The following is an 18,027-nucleotide window of genomic DNA, read 5'->3' as shown; positions in this document are numbered from 1 at the left end:
CAGGCCAATAAGGTATTGGTTGAGCCTTTCACATGCCCATGTGATCGCCAACACCTCCTTCTCCACTTGAGCATATCCTTGCTCTGTGTCGGATAAGCTTCGGGAGATGTATGCTATTGGACGCCACTCCATGTTGTCCTGCATCTGTGTGAGGACCGCCCCTAGCCCAAAGGATGATGCATCCGCTGATACTTTTGTACTGGGCCAGCACTCTCTGTGAGGCCAGATCTCCTTTGATTTTGTCACACGCTATATGTTGCATGTGACCCCATGACCAGTCATTCTCTTTGGCTAGTAAGTCTCTCAGAGGTTTGGTTGTATCTGAGAACTGTGGGAGGGACTTACCCACATATGTGGCCATGCCTAAAAGGTCCTGACTTCAGCCACATTCTGGGGTCTGGGCATATCTGTGATGGCGCTGATCTTCTCTGGGTCCGGCTCTATTCCAGCTGCACTGATTTTGTGTTCCCAATAACAAGACCTCTGACTGTGCAAAAGTGCATTTTTCATTGAGTGTCAGGCCAGTCTCCTGGAGTCGGGTCAGAACTGCTGTGAGCCTTACATCATGTTCTGCTCGGTCCCTTCCGCACACGAGCACATCGTTCGCGTGGACTATGACGCCACTCATCTCCTCCAACAGCTGAGACATGCGTCTTTGGAAATGCTCAGGACCGGAAGCGATTCCAAATGGCAAAACATTAAAACAGTACCGGCCAAACGGTGTTATAAACGTTGTGAGTGCCCTACTCTCTGACAGCGGTATCTGCCAGAAACCTAAGCGGGCATCCAGCTTTGTGAAGACTTGTGAGCCATCCAACTGAGCCAGTGACTGCTCCACTGATGGTAAGATGGGTCTCTCTCTGCAGAGTGCCTCATTCAATTTAGTCATGTCCACACAGATCCTTATTTCCCCATTGGCTTTTGGGACCACCATCCCTGCACACCAGTCTGTGGGACTCTCTATTTTTAGACACCGCCCCAATTTCTTCCATCCTCCCCAACTCTTCCTTTACTCTGGCCAATAAAGGGACAGGCACCCAGCGGGGGGTGGTAAGGGCATAGGGGACAGCATCCTCTTTCAGGCGGATTTTGTAGTCACCTTCTATCCTTCCTAGACCAGAAAACACTTTTGGGAATTTCTTTTTGAAAACCTCACCTGGCTCCTCCAGTTTGCTCACTCTCTCAATGAGTTGCAATGCTTCAATTGCTGGCAGCCCCAGCAACGGTCTGGCTAGAGAGTCAATGACGAAGACAGGCTTGGATGGCACTTTTGTCTTTACTCTCCAGTTTAATCACCAAGTGCCCTACCACTGGTAAAAATGTTATTACTGGGCCCATACAGTTTTTTGTTTGTAGAGAGCAAAGGGCCATCTCTGCTATAGCTATACAGCCTAGTTGGGATAGCTGTCACTGTGCCCCAGTGTCTAGTTTAAATGACACAACCTCTCCATTGAGTTTAATGTCTGATTGCCAGCCAGTATTGTTTCCCTTTACATCTCCCAGCAAGATGCTGTCCTGCTGTACCTCCTCTGAAACCTCATGCATTTGCTTTAAATCGACAGACAGCTGAAAAGTGTCCTCTCCTGTGACATTTCCTGCATTCCGCATCCTTTGCTGGGCAATCTTTCCATCTGCGGAAAGGGGATTTCCCACATTTGCGACAAACATTTGAACTAGCTACTGGTGCTGTCTGTGATTGTTTTAGCTCTGTGTGAAAATGCATGTATTTCCTCACTCTCTTCGTTCTGCAAGGAGCTGCTCTCGCGCAGCATCGTCTGCTGTCTTTGTACTGTCTCACTCTGCCTAACCTGGTTTACAGCTTTGGACAAGGTAAACTGGGAATCCAACTGTAACTTTTCAGAAAGTGAGATATTTCTTATTCCGACTACAATCCGATCTCGGATCAGCTCTTCCCTGAGCGCGCCAAACTGACAATGTTCTGCTGCTTGGCGGTTTCTGTCATGTTTGTCATTTATTGTCATGTCTTGTCCCTGTGCTCCCCATGCTATTCGTTTCCCTCTGCTGGTCCTGTTTGGTTCTTTCCCTCCTTCTATCCCTCTCTCTCCCCCTCCCTCTCTCACTCTCTCGCTCTCTCTTCTCTCTGTCGTTCCGTTCCTGCTCCCAGCTGTTCCTATTCCCCTAATCATCATTTAGTCTTCCCACACCTGTTCCCGATCCTTTCCCCTGATTAGAGTCCCTATTTATTCCTTTGTGATCCGTTCCTGTTCCGTCGGTTCCTTGTATTGTATTCACCATGCTGTGATTGCGTTTCGCCCTGTCCTGTCGTGTTTTTGCCGTGATTGTGTATCACCCTGTCCTGTCGTGTTTTGTGCCTTCATCAGACGCTGCGTGTGAGCAGGTGTCTCAGTCGACTACGGCCTGCGCCTACCCGAATCGACCTGCAGTCTGTGGCCGCTTCTCCAGTTGTTTTCCCCTCTACAAATCTAGAGGATTTCTGTTATTCCGTTTTGAACATTAATAAACTCTGTTTCTGTTAAGTCGCGTTTGGGTCCTCTTTCACCTGCATGACAGAAGGAACCGACCAAGGAATGGACCCAGCGACTTCAGACGCTCGTTACACTGCCGTCGAGATCCAGGAGCCATGCTCGGCAGACACGAGCAGGAATTGTCTGCTGCTCGCCAGGCCGTGGAAAACCTGGCTGCTCAGGTTTCCGACCTCTCTGGACAGTTCCAGAGTCTACGTCTCGTGCCACCTGTTACTTCCTGGCCTGCCGAGCCTCCAGAACCTAGGGTTAATAACCCACCTTGCTACTCCGGGCAGCCCACTGAGTGCCGCTCCTTTCTCACGCAGTGTGAGATTGTGTTCTCTCTCCAACCCAACACATACTCTAGAGAGAGAGCTCGGGTTGCTTACGTCATTTCACTCCTTACTGGCCGGGCTCGAGAATGGGGCACAGCTATCTGGGAGGCAAGGGCTGTTTGCTCTAACGATTTCCAGAACTTTAAAGAGGAGATGATTCGGGTTTTTGACCGTTCAGTTTTTGGTGGGGAGGCTTCTAGGGCCCTGGCTTCCTTATGCCAAGGTGAACGGTCCATAACGGATTATTCCATTGAGTTTCGCACTCTTGCTGCCTCTAGTGAGTGGAACGAGCCGGCGCTGCTCGCTCGTTTTCTGGAGGGACTCCACGCTGTGGTTAAGGATGAGATTCTCTCCCGGGAGGTTCCTTCAGATGTGGACTCTTTGATTGCTCTCGCCATCCGCATAGAACGACGGGTAGATCTTCGTCACCGGGCTCGTGGAAGAGAGCTCGCATCAACGGTGTTTCCCTGCTCCGCATCGCAACCATCTCCCCCTCTGGCTTTGAGACTGAGCCCATGCAGCTGGGAGGGATTCGCATCTCGAATAAGGAGAGGGAACGGAGGATCACCAACCGCCTGTGCCTCTATTGTGGAGTTGCTGGACATTTTGTTAATTCATGTCCAGTAAAAGCCAGAGCTCATCTGTAAGCGGAGGGCTACAGGTGAGCGCAACTACTCAAGTCTCTCCATCAAAGTCCTGTACTACTTTGTCGGTCCACCTACGCTGGACCGGTTCGGGTGCTACATGTAGTGCCTTGATAGACTCTGGGGCTGAGGGTTGTTTCATGGACGAAGCATGGGTTCGGAAACATGACATTCCTTTCAGAGAGTTAGATAAGCCTACGCCCATGTTCGCCTTAGATGGTAGTCATCTTCCCAGTATCAGATTTGAGACACTACCTTTAACCCTCACAGTATCTGGTAACCACAGTGAGACTATTTCTTTTTTGATTTTCCGTTCACCGTTTACACCTGTTGTTTTGGGTCATCCCTGGCTAGTATGTCATAATCCTTCTATTAATTGGTCTAGTAATTCTATCCTATCCTGGAACGTTTCTTGTCATGTGAAGTGTTTAATGTCTGCCATCCCTCCCGTTTCTTCTGTCCCTACTTCTCAGGAGGAACCTGGCGACTTGACAGGAGTGCCGGAGGAATATCATGATCTGCGCACGGTCTTCAGTCGGTCCCGAGCCAACTCCCTTCCTCCTCACCGGTCGTATGATTGTAGTATTGATCTCCTTCCGGGGACCACTCCTCCTCGAGGTAGACTATACTCTCTGTCGGCTCCCGAACGTAAGGCTCTCGAGGATTATTTGTCTGTGTCTCTTGACGCCGGTACCATAGTGCCTTCTTCCTCTCCGGCCGGGCGGGGTTCTTTTTGTTAAGAAGAAGGACGGTACTCTGCGCCCCTGCGTGGATTATCGAGGGCTGAATGACATAACGGTTAAGAATCGTTATCCGCTTCCCCTTATGTCATCAGCCTTCGAGATTCTGCAGGGAGCCAGGTGCTTTACTAAGTTGGACCTTCGTAACGCTTACCATCTCGTGCGCATCAGAGAGGGGGACGAGTGGAAAACGGCGTTTAATACTCCGTTAGGGCATTTTGAGTACCGGGTTCTGCCGTTCGGTCTCGCCAATGCGCCAGCTGTTTTTCAGGCATTAGTTAATGATGTTCTGAGAGACATGCTGAACATTTTTGTTTTTGTCTATCTTGACGATATCCTGATTTTTTCTCCGTCACTCGAGATTCATGTTCAGCACGTTCGACGTGTTCTACAGCGCCTTTTAGAGAATTGTCTCTACGTAAAGGCTGAGAAGTGCTCTTTTCATGTCTCCTCCGTTACTTTTCTCGGTTCCGTTATTTCCGCTGAAGGCATTCAGATGGATTCCGCTAAGGTCAAGCTGTCAGTGATTGGCCCGTTCCAAGGTCACGTGTCGAGTTGCAGCGCTTTTTAGGTTTCGCTAATTTCTATCGGCGTTTCATTCGTAATTTCGGTCAAGTTGCTGCCCCTCTCACAGCTCTTACTTCTGTCAAGACGTGTTTTAAGTGGTCCGGTTCCGCCCAGGGAGCTTTTGATCTTCTAAAAGAACGTTTTACGTCCGCTCCTATCCTCGTTACTCCTGACGTCACTAGACAATTCATTGTCGAGGTTGACCTTCAGAGGTAGGCGTGGGAGCCATTCTATCCCAGCGCTTCCAGTCTGACGATAAGGTTCATCCTTGCGCTTATTTTCTCATCGCCTGTCGCCATCTGAGCGCAACTATGATGTGGGTAACCGTGAACTGCTCGCCATCCGCTTAGCCCTAGGCGAATGGCGACAGTGGTTGGAGGGGGCGACCGTTCCTTTTGTCGTTTGGACAGACCATAAGAACCTTGAGTACATCCGTTCTGCCAAACGACTTAATGCCCGTCAAGCTCGTTGGGCGTTGTTTTTCGCTCGTTTCGAGTTTGTGATTTCTTACCGTCCGGGTAGCAAGAACACCAAGCCTGATGCCTTATCCCGTCTGTTTAGTTCTTCTGTGGCTTCTACTGATCCCGAGGGGATTCTTCCTTATGGGCGTGTTGTCGGGTTAACAGTCTGGGGAATTGAAAGACAGGTTAAGCAAGCACTCACACACACTGCGTCGCCGCGCGCTTGTCCTAGTAACCTCCTTTTCGTTCCTGTTTCCACTCGTCTGGCTGTTCTTCAGTGGGCTCACTCTGCCAAGTTAGCGGGTCATCCCGGTGTTCGAGGCACTCTTGCGTCTATTCGCCAGCGCTTTTGGTGGCCGACTCAGGAGCGTGACACGCGCCGTTTCGTGGCTGCTTGTTCGGACTGCGCGCAGACTAAGTCGGGTAACTCTCCTCCTGCCGGTCGTCTCAGACCGCTCCCCATTCCTTCTCGACCATGGTCTCACATTGCCTTAGACTTCATTACCGGTCTGCCTTTGTCTGCGGGGAAGACTGTGATTCTGACGGTTGTCGATAGGTTCTCTAAGGCGGCACATTTCATTCCCCTCGCTAAACTTCCTTCCGCTAAGGAGACGGCACAAATCATTATTGAGAATGTATTCAGAATTCATGGCCTCCCGTTAGACGCCGTTTCAGACAGAGGCCCGCAATTCACGTCACAGTTTTGGAGGGAGTTCTGTCGTTTGATTGGTGCGTCCGTCAGTCTCTCTTCCGGGTTTCATCCCCAGTCTAACGGTCAAGCAGAGAGGGCCAATCAGACGATTGGTCGCATACTACGCAGCCTTTCTTTCAGAAACCCTGCGTCTTGGGCAGAACAGCTCCCCTGGGCAGAATACGCTCACAATTCGCTTCCTTCGTCTGCTACCGGGTTATCTCCGTTTCAGAGTAGTCTGGGTTACCAGCCTCCTCTGTTCTCATCCCAGCTTGCCGAGTCCAGCGTTCCCTCCGCTCAAGCGTTCGTCCAACGTTGTGAGCGCACCTGGAGGAGGGTGAGGTCTGCACTTTGCCGTTACAGGGCACAGACGGTGAGAGCCGCCAATAAACGCAGGATTAAGAGTCCAAGGTATTGTTGCGGCCAGAGAGTGTGGCTTTCCACTCGCAACCTTCCTCTTACGACAGCTTCTCGTAAGTTGACTCCGCGGTTCATTGGTCCGTTCCGTGTCTCCCAGGTCGTCAATCCTGTCGCTGTGCGACTGCTTCTTCCGCGACATCTTCGTCGCGTCCATCCTGTCTTCCATGTCTCCTGTGTTAAGCCCTTTCTTCGCACCCCCGTTCGTCTTCCCTCCCCCCCTCCCGTCCTTGTCGAGAGCGCACCTATTTACAAGGTACATAAGATTATGGACATGCATTCTCGGGACGGGGTCACCAATACCTAGTGGATTGGGAGGGTTACGGTCCTGAGGAGAGGAGTTGGGTTCCGTCTCGGGACGTGCTGGACCGTTCGCTCATCGATGATTTCCTCCGTTGCCGCCAGGATTCCTCCTCGAGTGCGCCAGGAGGCGCTCGGTGAGTGGGGGGGTACTGTCATGTTTGTCATTTATTGTCATGTCTTGTCCCTGTGCTCCCCATGCTATTCGTTTCCCTCTGCTGGTCCTGTTTGGTTCTTTCCCTCCTTCTATCCCTCTCTCTCCCCCTCCCTCTCTCACTCTCTCGCTCTCTCTTCTCTCTGTCGTTCCGTTCCTGCTCCCAGCTGTTCCTATTCCCCTAATCATCATTTAGTCTTCCCACACCTGTTCCCGATCCTTTCCCCTGATTAGAGTCCCTATTTATTCCTTTGTGATCCGTTCCTGTTCCGTCGGTTCCTTGTATTGTATTCACCATGCTGTGATTGCGTTTCGCCCTGTCCTGTCGTGTTTTTGCCGTGATTGTGTATCACCCTGTCCTGTCGTGTTTTGTGCCTTCATCAGACGCTGCGTGTGAGCAGGTGTCTCAGTCGACTACGGCCTGCGCCTACCCGAATCGACCTGCAGTCTGTGGCCGCTTCTCCAGTTGTTTTCCCTCTACAAATCTAGAGGATTTCTGTTATTCCGTTTTGAACATTAATAAACTCTGTTTCTGTTAAGTCGCGTTTGGGTCCTCTTTCACCTGCATGACAGTTTCACCCTGCAGCTGTTTGCGCATATTATAAACCTAGCTCTTTCAAATAGAATGTTGTGTCTCCCTACAAAATGCGTTTCAAACCAGTCTTTGACGGCACTGTAGTTAAGTTTCTCTTCCTCGGTCAACGTTGAAGCATTTAATATATCATCGGCTTCATCGCCCATAGATTAGATCAGTGTATTAACTTGAAATGCCTCATTTTTTCACGTTTCACGTTTAAGCCTGATGCCACCCTGTACCTTTCAAAGCGCCTGATCCATTTCGGCCAGTTTTGAATGTCCATACAAACAAAATTCTCCGGGGGACTAATGCGAAATCCGTCAGCACTAGCCACTGGCCTGTCCGTGTTTGCGCCAGAGCCCGTTGAACTTGGGAGTCGCAAACCCTGAAATCCCGCCAGCTTCTTCCTCTTGCAACATGTTGCTTAGCAGTAGCTTAGTCCTTGCTCGTTAGCTAGCAAAATAATGATATGCGCTGTTTTATCTCCAACACTGTGCCCTCCCTGCTTTGAAACAGCCTGAATGTATGATTTACTTGGTACGTTCTTCACATTTATGTGAATTTTAAAACCACTTCTGACACCATGTAGTATGATCTAAAATAAAGACGCGTGACAACGAGGTTCTAGCTCCAACCTGTTTATTAACCTAACCCTCGCATGTCCTACATATGTACGGATACCCCCAAGGGACAACCTACTACACTACTAAAAGACACCAATAAGAAGAAGAGACTTGCTTGGACCAAGAAACATGATTAATGGACATTAGACTGGTGGAAATCTGTCCCTTGGTCTGATGAGTCCAAATTTGAGATTTTTGGTTCAAACCACTGTGTCTTTGTGAGACGCAGAGTGGGTGAATGGATGATCTCTGCATGTGTAGTTCCCACTGTGTAGCATGGAGGAGGAGGTGTGATGGTGCTTTGCTGGTGACACTAAGTGATTTATTTAGAATTCAAGGAACACTTAACCAGCATGGCTACCACTGTATTCTGCAACGATACGCCATGCCATCTGGCTTAGCGGGACTCTGTTTTTCAACAGGACAATGACCCAACACACCTCCAGGCTGTATAAGGGCTAGTTGACCAAGGAGAGTGATGGAGTGCTGCATCAGATGACCTGGCCTCCACAATCCCCCGATCTCAACCAAATTGAGATGGTTTGGGATGAGTTGGACCGCAGAGTGAAGGAAAAGCAGCCAACAAGTGCTCAGCATATGTGGAAACTCCTTCAAGACCGTTGGAAAAGCATTCCAGGTTAGACTGGTTGAGAGAAAGCCAAGAGTGTGCAAAGCTGTCACCAAGGAAAAGGATGGCTACTTTGAAGAATATCAAATATATTTGGATTGGTTTAAACCTTTAAACTTTGGTTACTACATGACTCCATATGTGTTTTTATAGTTTTGACATCTTAACTATTATTCTACAATGTAGAAAATAGTCAAACAAGAAAAGCACTTGAATGAGTAGGTGTGTCCAAACTTTTGACTGGAACTGTACACTCCTGTAGTGGTCTATCACATACTCACTAATGTGGGGCGAGCGTTGCTCCCTAAAGTGATACAAATGACAATGATGCTCCAATCCCATGGAACGTTAAGACATTTATATTCTGTGTCAATGATGGATGGAATGGCATCAAGAGGGTTCTAGTGCATGAGACGGGAGGGAGCCAATCTAACAGGAGCACAGGACGAAACAGTCCCAGGGCCATCTCCTGCCGATCTGCGAGCACTAGCGATCTCCACATGAGGGCGCTGTAACAGAGAGCAACTGGAGGCAGCATTGGCGTAATGAGAAGGTGACTGTACTTCTGAAACAGAGACATACACTACTACTACTACTACTACTACTACTACTACACACACACACACGGTTCTTACCTCCTCACTGGTAGAACTTCAGCTCCGTGTCCACACAGTCAAAGAACAGGTCCCCCAGTTCCTCTTCTGCTGGTGTTTCTCCACTGAGCAGGGCTGATATGTCCGTCAGACACTGGCCCTCCAACATCCTCAACGTCTCAGTCAGAGCATTCCCTGCGTCCTGAGGAACAGAAGCACACACGTGCAAAAATACACACATTAACGCCCCCACACACAAGCACAAGCGGAGAAGACCTGACAAACAGCAATTTGTGACGTTTATAGGAAATTCTGAAAGTTCATAGTCGGTAACGTACGTCACATAATATCCATCAGTCCATACCCACACTCATGTAAAAAATATATATATAACATAATGAAAGTGTTGCCTATTACATTAGGCCATGGCATACTCTACCCATATTTGATTCTAACCCCTCCTACACGTACCGGGTTGGTCTCCATAGTCTGCAGGGCCCCCTCATGGGCCTTGTACAGGTCGTGCCTGCGGTCCACTAGGCTCTGGAAGCGCGGCTGCTTCCTGACCGGGTCGTCTGGGCCGTACTGTGGGGAGATCACCCACGACACTGGGGTCACAGACTCAGAGAAGATAAAAGGCTTGAAAACAGACCTGGCAGGACGGAAGACAGCCCCGGTAGGAGGAGGAGGGCAGGTGGTAAGGACCAAATGAAACACACAGACACAGAGAAACTCCTATCAGGACGCAGTTTTTCCAAAGGGGGAAATGATGAAGATGAAAAAGAGCAATAGAGAGATAAAAGACAAAGAGCGAATCTGAGTCTGAATCTTAAGAAGCACTTCCAGATAGCCTGAGGGGGTTCCTGGGCCTGGTTCCAAACCAATCCCTTGCCACCTCTCCTACACCCTTGTTGAGTCCCTCTTGCAAAATCTGAAAGAACTGGAAAGGTATCAGCAAAATAGTAACATTACTACATAGCTCTCTGGTTAGCCAGGAGGATTTTCCTAAACATTTGTCACACACTTACCCAGCTCATTTAGAGGGGGCAGACAACAATGGGGTTGGGGGTCAGAGTGATTTGTTTGGGACCAGGCCGGTGAGGTGACACACCTGGAGGGGTCGGGGGGTGGCAGTACTCAGCCAATACCGCAAACCTGTCGTATCAACCGTTGGTAACATAAAGGCGTGGAAATACATATAAATCATAGTCTATCATTCAAACTTTAAACTTTGTGAATAGTAAATTAGAACATGTTGATTGTGTATAGCACGGAGGGGTATTTCAGAGGTTTGATAACCCTCCGTTATATTGCCCAGACTGACTGCTCACCAGTGACAACAACTCTAATCCAATTAGTGATGTTGGTCACAGAGCAAAACACCTGTTGTGACCATTTTTAACATAAATGCCTACACTCTGGCTACAGGCCTATATACAATGTTCAGAGGGCAGACCCATGATCCATCCAGGTTTAATCTCATTGAGATCAAATCTCTTTTTTCAAGAGAGCCCCGATCCAAGATGGCAGCAGGATTATCATTTGCAACAGGGTCAATCTATGGGGAGAAGTGAAGCTAGGCCTAGTTTACCTCCAGCATGGTCCCGGATGGGTGACTGGTTGCTGGGTAGTAAAGAACCTCCTGGACCTCATCTCTTGGACGGTCCGAGTTCTTCCCAAAGATCACGTGATCATCTTGTGAGCCAGGGGGCAAGGACACAAAGCAGTCACACGAGAGGGGTGGCTCGGGCTCTGCCATCCTGAATGAACAAGAGGACAAACAAGCACCATAACAAATATATTACCAGGAAATAAACTGCTATCATATCAGAGGTCAGAAGTTTTTCCTGGTCAGGATAAAAAAAATCATAGCCTTAGTCATCCATTGGTAAAATCAGGAACACTCATAGTTACGTTGGTCAATGTTACATTGGTCAATAAAATTGTATGTCTTTTTATTTTTTACCTTCATTTAACTACGCAAGTCAGTTAATTAAGAACAAATTCCTATTTTCAATGACGGCCTAGGAACAGTGGGTTAACTGCCTTGTTTAAGCAAACTCAAAAATATACACATACTGTGTATCACTGTCACTATCAGTTAGTCATGTTTTTTTACAGTTTTCCCATTTCTATTTCATTTCACACTATGACTATTGTCTTTTGCCTAAGAAGCCTGTAGAATGGGCACACGTGACATAAGGAATTCATCCCCTATACAGTATCTTTAGGGAAGAATCAGGTATGATATGTTCTTCCTGTCAACTAGTGCATTGTCCATCCCTTCTCAAACAGAGCGATAAGGGAGAAGTATTGTGCACTGCACTTCTCGGTAATCTTTACAAATCCGAATGGTCCTTGCCGTCTCCTTCTTCTTATCAACATGGCTATTTAGTAACGCTGTTCTATTATACAACGCGGGAAAAAATTTAAGCAATGTGATCGAAGTCTTATGGAGACGTGATAGCCTAAAATGTGCTTTAGTCAAATGTTTATTTAAGATAGGGCCTATATAAACGGTATCGTTGGCGATGTGCCCTTGCTGTCACTTCCCGGCTTCAGGAGATATCACACTTAAAATGCACAAATAAACGACTCTCATTTCACTTCAATCCAAGGGTTGGCTGTCATTATAACCTGTTGAGCAATAGGGTTACTGTAGCTACTGATATGTTCCAATTTCCTACAGGAAAAATGTTACCTTTTTAATCGCAAAACCAGACGTGGTAGCAACCAGATGGCAGATTGTAGTTGAGCTACTGTACCACGTGATCGTATCCAAAGGTTGTATTTAAAGGTCTAGTCTGAAAAACAAGTGCAAAGCCCGATTCAACAATTAGCCAACAAATGTTGCTGTAACAAGCGCACAAAATGGAAACATGTCAGCATGATTCAAGAATACATCATCACAACTTCTTAGATTTGGGTCCTATATATTCTATTATCAAATAGATCATTTAACTGCTCAAAAAGAGCACATCCATCCCACCCATGGCATGTAAGACTACACTGTAATGATTAATTAATCCGTATGTTTTTATTCTCAGCGCACTAATAGCCTGGTCCCAGATCGGTTTGTGCTAACCTGTCAAATCATTCGATGTGCCTGCTGAAAGCAAGAACAACTTCGAAAATCCGACATACTTTATTTACTCTCCTTCTGCTGCCACCTGTAGCACAAAACGAAAAGCAACCAACACCAAAGCAACTTTAAAACGTGCAGGCTTGCTGTCTTCAGGTTGTATGAACAATCCTTTTCGATCCTACTTATGGCTTACCTTTCACACTACAAATACCTTTGCATATATCCCGATGCATTTGAATGGCCATAGGGTTTAAATGGAGAGGACAGGTAAAAACAAAGATGGAGCCACTACTCCTCCAGAACCGTTAAAAGCTAAAAAAAAAAACTCAATCTTTAAAACGTGCAGACCGGTTTGGAATGGTGTGCTTGTATACAGCTTTTTGATACTAATGTATACATTTTGAACAAAACATTTTCAAATTTGCATACATTTCCATAGATTTAAAGGCAAAAATGTGGATTTGCCACTGCTCTTGAACTGTTCCAGCTACAAACACCAACCCAAAGTTGACATGTGCAGACTGAATCAACTTAGATTGCTTTAACACAGTTTGTTGCTACCGTTCATACTTCATAAACTATAAAAGCTTTTTATATCCCATTTTAAAGGCAGAATGCAGGTTTCAACATTCTAAACTCAAATCACTGCCACAAAACATTCAGAATGTTCAAACTGAAGACCTTAGAGAGCTTAAAAACACATAATATGGCTTATGATGCTATGGTACTCACTCTATATTACTATACTAGCCCACTATAACCAACTATAATAACTCCAAACCAACAAACCACCCCAAAATAGGTAACTATAACTAACCCATAGCCTATGAAAACCCTACCAAAAACTACCAATACTACTTCTACTATTACCACAGCTGTTGCTACCACTACCACTATACTACTATTTCACAACCACAAATACTTCAAGACTTTCAAGCACACACATTTACTTCAGGAAATGTCATTTTTTAGTTAATAAAAGTTATCCTTCAAGTAAAAGATTTTAAACTTATGTACGAAGAACTTTCACATTTGAGAGTAAACTCTCAAAAGGCTTTATATTACTTTGTAAGAGAAACGACCAATTGAAAAGCAGCCTTTCTGGAAATGTGGACGTAACCTCAGTGGCCTCAATAGGCCTCTATAGCATGATGCTGGGTCAGGGATTTGAACAATGGAGCTAGCGATTCTTTGGGTTTGGTCAGGTATAAAAGAAAGGGTTAAACCAGGTAGGAAGTCAGTTTAGGAGCAGCAACCAGCAGCACAGTTAGCAAACATGTCCACCACCAACATGAACAGGGGCAAGGTAAGCACTGGGAAAGTTTTGAAAATACATACCAACATTTTTCTAGATTGGTATAGAAAAGGGCTCTGGCACCCCAAACTAAAACATGAATGTTTGACTCATCCCAATATCCTGGTTGCCATTGTGACTGAATAGTAGCCTATCCCACATGTCTCTAAAATGTTTCTTTCATGCAATTGTTTAATTCATAGAAATGATTCCATTATATTTTCAGATCGTCTTCTACGAGGACAGGAACTTCCAGGGTCGTTCCTATGAGTGCAGCAGTGACTGCAGTGACATGAGCTCCTACCTGAGCAGGTGCCACTCCTGCAGGGTCGAGAGTGGCTGTTGGATGCTGTACAACCACAACAACTACATGGGAAACCAGTACTTCATGAGGAGGGGCGAGTACCCCGACTACATGCAGCACTTTGGAATGAGTGACTGCATCAAGTCCTGCCGCATGATCGCTATGGTAGGTCGAAAATATCTCCGCTTAAAATAGTCACATCTTGTCATTGAAGGTAAAACATATTTTAATGGCCACACTCTCATATTCAACCATGTTCTAAATAATGATCTCATCTATGAACCCTGTACGTTTCTCCTGACAGCACAGAGGAAACTACAGGATGAGGATCTACGAGAGGGAGAACTTCGGAGGTCAGATGCACGAGATGATGAACGACTGTGACAACATCACGGATCATTACCGCATGTCCAAATGCCAGTCCTGCAACGTGATGGAAGGCCACTGGCTGATGTACGAGCAGCCCCACTTCAGAGGCAGGATGATGTACATGAGGCCTGGAGAGTACAGCAACTTCAGCATGGGCATGGGAATGGGAGCCATGGGCGGCATGAGTGGTATGAGGTTCATGAGCATGAGGCGTATCATGGACTCCTGGTACTAAATCATTCACAAACCTATTAAAATGTTCCCTTTTTAAGTGTGACAAAAAAATGTGCCTGCTGATTTGTTGTTCACACACCTGCACCCCTTGTCATATACAGTCCCTTATATATGTATTTGGACAGTGAAGCTAAGAATGAACATTTGGAGTATTTTGGACTTGAGATCAAATGTTTCATATGATGCGACAGTACATAATGCCATATTTTATTTGAGGGTATTTTCACTTAGCGCAGGAAGATTCGCAGCGACAACAGAGTGATCAAATTGAGATGTGACATATGTATGTATCTTGTCACTCATTGTCGTGCAAAACATGCACTAGGCCTTCTATGCAAATTGTTTCAGTGCTAAAACTCTCAATGTTACATCACATTTGGGGTCTTGTAGCTGGACTAGACTGTCAGCCTCAGGACACTGATCCTGTCTGGGAGGTTATTTGTTTTGACAATGATACTCCATGGAAGTATCTTGGCAATACAAAAGGAAACGATATAATCCGGCCAAACAGCATTTCTGAAATTGCTGTCAAAATGAAGTTTAGGACATTGTTATTACCCTCTGTTACTAATATGTTTGGCTCCAGTAAAGGGGTTGAGTCCATTCCAAGTCTACAAGTCTCTTCACGCTTTTGATCAATAGCTAAAGTATTTCCCTTTGTTGTCTAAGCCTAATAGGGTGTCGTCCACACATACAAAAGGAAACTTGTGAAGTATAAACACAAATATTTAACCTTTAGGTTTTTGGCTTGTGATTCCAGTTGTCGTTGAACACTTGGCCATGTCAGTGCTCAGCTATGCCCAGCTTTGTTTGGGTGTTGAGTGTCTAGGAAAACTGATGTCAAAGCACTAAGGTGGTGAGAGGTGTTCCTTTGTGGCACTGTGCAGCACACTTGGAATGTATGTAGAGGTGGAGGTGGAGGTGGAGGTGGAGGAAGCAGGCTCGGATTCTTTTAGGTAGACAACCTGTTATCTGACAGGCATTACCACCCCCCCGTGCTGACAACCTCTGCACATCCCATCTGTGCTAGGACACAAACACCAACAGCCCTGAAAAGTAAATGCCCACCTCAGGCACAGACAGCCACACCCAGTTAACACCGCTCAAACTGACACACACACACACACACACACACACACACCGCACGCGCCCACACACACACACACACACACACACACACACACACACACACACACACACACACACACACACACACACACACACACACACACACACACACACACACACACACACACACACACACACACACACAGACAGACAGACAGACAGACAGACAGACAGACAGACAGACAGACAGACAGACAGACAGACAGACAGACAGACAGACAGACAGACAGACAGACAGACAGACAGACAGACAGACAGACAGACAGACAGACAGACAGACAGACAGACAGACAGACAGACAGACAGACAGACAGACAGACAGACACTTACTCACTCACGCATACCACACACAGACTAAACAAAACAGACACACTTTATAACGAACAAACTGTGGGCGTACACCCCCCCAAGTCACTCTCAAAACAAACACCGGTTTATGACGTACACAGCATATGTAAGTAAGTTAACATTACATTTTACAAATGTTATATTTAAGTTGCATTATGATGAACAAAATAGTATTGTAATCTAAAACGTAACATTTTCTGATTTAGTCCAAATTAATAAAGTGAAAGGCTATCATTTTATTTGATTTCATCAACAAAAGGTGGGGGCACTCCAAAGTTTTGAGCTATGTGACACAAGGCTCTTCCCTTAAATCTGTCCACACAGGTTATACATTTTATATAACTTCAGTTATGACCAAATTCTTATTTACAAGGGCGGTCTGGCATGTGGCGATGTGAACACACTGACACTCCTGCTAATGGGCGTGAGGGCGGCTATTCTCTCATAGATGCGCAGGCACTGCGACAATGCGGCCCTATGGCCCAGCCCCAAAGACAGACTACCATCTGCCACCTGAACCAAGAGGCCAGCGGCCCGGGAAGATGAGGGGTGTTCTGGCACGGAAACAGCTGGTGGAGATCGGAGAGGACATTAATCTGGAGGGGAAGACAGGATGGCAGGGATGAGAGGTTGGATAATAAAGCCTGGTATTAAGGGCGTGGGGAAGAGGGCCGTGTGTGTGTGTGTGTGTGTGTGTGTGTGTGTGTGTGTGTGTGTGTGTGTGTGTGTGTGTGTGTGTGTGTGTGTGTGTGTGTGTGTGTGTGTGTGTGTGTGTGTGTGTGTGTGTGTGTGTGTGTGTGTGTGTGTGTGTGTGTGTGTGTGTGTGTGTGTGTCTGCTCTGTTCACACTCTCTGTACTGTTGATACAACCTAAGACAGAGCAAACAACTCTGACAGCATTTTCTACTAAAGTTACCTCTGATTCTCACTTTCCTCGCATTCAGGAGAATAGTCATAATCTTGTTGATTTTGAGCTAGAATGTTATGGCTCTGCTTCCTGGCATGATGATTCTTTGATGATTCTTTCTGATTTCCGCAGCTGTCACACACAGGAATATGAGATTCAAAGTCTTCATCTACAACTCAGATACTTTGGAATGGTGGAACGTGGATAAAATAAAATGGAGCTCGCCATACTCCGAGACCAATTCAAATTCTGGTTTAAAAGGAACTTAAGTGGAGGAGGAGGAGGGGAAGCAGGGCGGCATCAGTCTCTCAGACAGTAATGGCGGCGCCACTGCTGTTTAACAATCAAAGATGGGAGGCGGGGGCTACTGAGGAAGTCTCTCCCCAAAAATACAGGTGTTTGGTACAATCAAAGTAGCAGCTTGCAGAAATGACTGGGTTTGAAGTTGAAAGGGGAGGTAGAGAGAGAGAGCGAGGGAGAGGGGGCTGCTGTGGTGAGTGAGTGTCTAGGTGTGTTTGCATGAAGAAGGGAAGAAAAGAAACGTGACTCAGTCAGACTCAGAACCCCTGGCAGCCGGTACCTCCTCTTATGGGATTTTGAATAGTAAACAAGGATATAGGAAGTCTGCTACTGTACACTTACTGTTTACTCTAGTTAACTTTTTTCCCCCTCAGAGGGGAAATGAGGCTTTACCTGGCCAATCCCTCTGGAGGCTCCAACGGTGATATTAGGCTTTAGCTGAGACACCAGGGTAGTTTCCGTGGGACACACATAAAACATGCTTTATGGTTGGTTAGTCAATGTTAGGCTACTTATAACAGGTCTCCCTTGCAAATTAGATTTTTGTCTCTATGAGACAAATCTGTACAAATGAAAGTTAAATAAGTTATAGACATAGACGAAAATAAACTAGCGCACCATAGACATGAACACATCAACGATGATAATGATAATTTTCTTCTTTAATCTTTTTTTTTATCCATCTTGAAGCCTCTTAATGATACTGGATGACGAAAGCAAGTGTGGAACAGAAAACTACAAAAGATAAGTTCCTTGAATCGTTTATCTTTGGATACTTCAATGAAACGGCTTTAATCCAAGAAGAATGGCCAACAATGTGACAAAAAAATGACTTTGTTCACT

General features: G+C 46.3%; 2 protein-coding genes across 2 annotated transcripts; one reads left to right on the top strand and one right to left on the bottom strand.

Moving 5' to 3' along the window:
* Positions 1–8,750: 8,750 nt before the first annotated feature.
* LOC124016425 (secernin-2-like) lies at positions 8,751–12,564 on the bottom strand. Its single transcript, XM_046331985.1, has 7 exons — positions 12,495–12,564; positions 12,302–12,386; positions 11,918–12,020; positions 10,808–10,976; positions 9,688–9,801; positions 9,259–9,418; positions 8,751–9,132 (listed from the first exon to the last, which is right to left on the bottom strand). The coding sequence occupies exons 4-6, from the start codon at positions 10,973–10,975 to the stop codon at positions 9,263–9,265; spliced, it is 438 nt and encodes a 145-aa protein (XP_046187941.1). The 5' UTR covers position 10,976; positions 11,918–12,020; positions 12,302–12,386; positions 12,495–12,564; the 3' UTR covers positions 8,751–9,132; positions 9,259–9,262.
* A 954-nt stretch (positions 12,565–13,518) lies between these two features.
* Positions 13,519–14,553, top strand: LOC124016051 (gamma-crystallin M2-like). Its single transcript, XM_046331573.1, has 3 exons — positions 13,519–13,607; positions 13,822–14,064; positions 14,204–14,553. The coding sequence occupies exons 1-3, from the start codon at positions 13,578–13,580 to the stop codon at positions 14,501–14,503; spliced, it is 573 nt and encodes a 190-aa protein (XP_046187529.1). The 5' UTR covers positions 13,519–13,577; the 3' UTR covers positions 14,504–14,553.
* The last annotated feature ends 3,474 nt before the right edge of the window (positions 14,554–18,027 follow it).

Source organism: Oncorhynchus gorbuscha, linkage group LG26 (assembly GCF_021184085.1).
Source record: "Oncorhynchus gorbuscha isolate QuinsamMale2020 ecotype Even-year linkage group LG26, OgorEven_v1.0, whole genome shotgun sequence".
Classification (NCBI taxonomy): domain Eukaryota; kingdom Metazoa; phylum Chordata; class Actinopteri; order Salmoniformes; family Salmonidae; genus Oncorhynchus; species Oncorhynchus gorbuscha.
The sequence above is the reverse complement of the archived record's forward strand: the minus strand, read 5'-3'. Positions and strand labels throughout refer to the sequence as shown.

Coding starts and splice junctions, on each gene's coding strand:
- LOC124016425 (XM_046331985.1), bottom strand. CDS start 10,975: ATGGCAGAGCCCGAGCCACCCCTCTCGTGTGACTGCTTTGTGTCCTTG. Junction 9,802..10,807: donor CATCCGGGACCATGCTGGAG/GTAAACTAGGCC, acceptor ATCTCCCCACAG/TACGGCCCAGACGACCCGGT. Junction 9,419..9,687: donor AGACTATGGAGACCAACCCG/GTACGTGTAGGA, acceptor TCTGTTCCTCAG/GACGCAGGGAATGCTCTGAC.
- LOC124016051 (XM_046331573.1), top strand. CDS start 13,578: ATGTCCACCACCAACATGAACAGGGGCAAG. Junction 13,608..13,821: donor CCAACATGAACAGGGGCAAG/GTAAGCACTGGG, acceptor TTATATTTTCAG/ATCGTCTTCTACGAGGACAG. Junction 14,065..14,203: donor CCTGCCGCATGATCGCTATG/GTAGGTCGAAAA, acceptor TTCTCCTGACAG/CACAGAGGAAACTACAGGAT.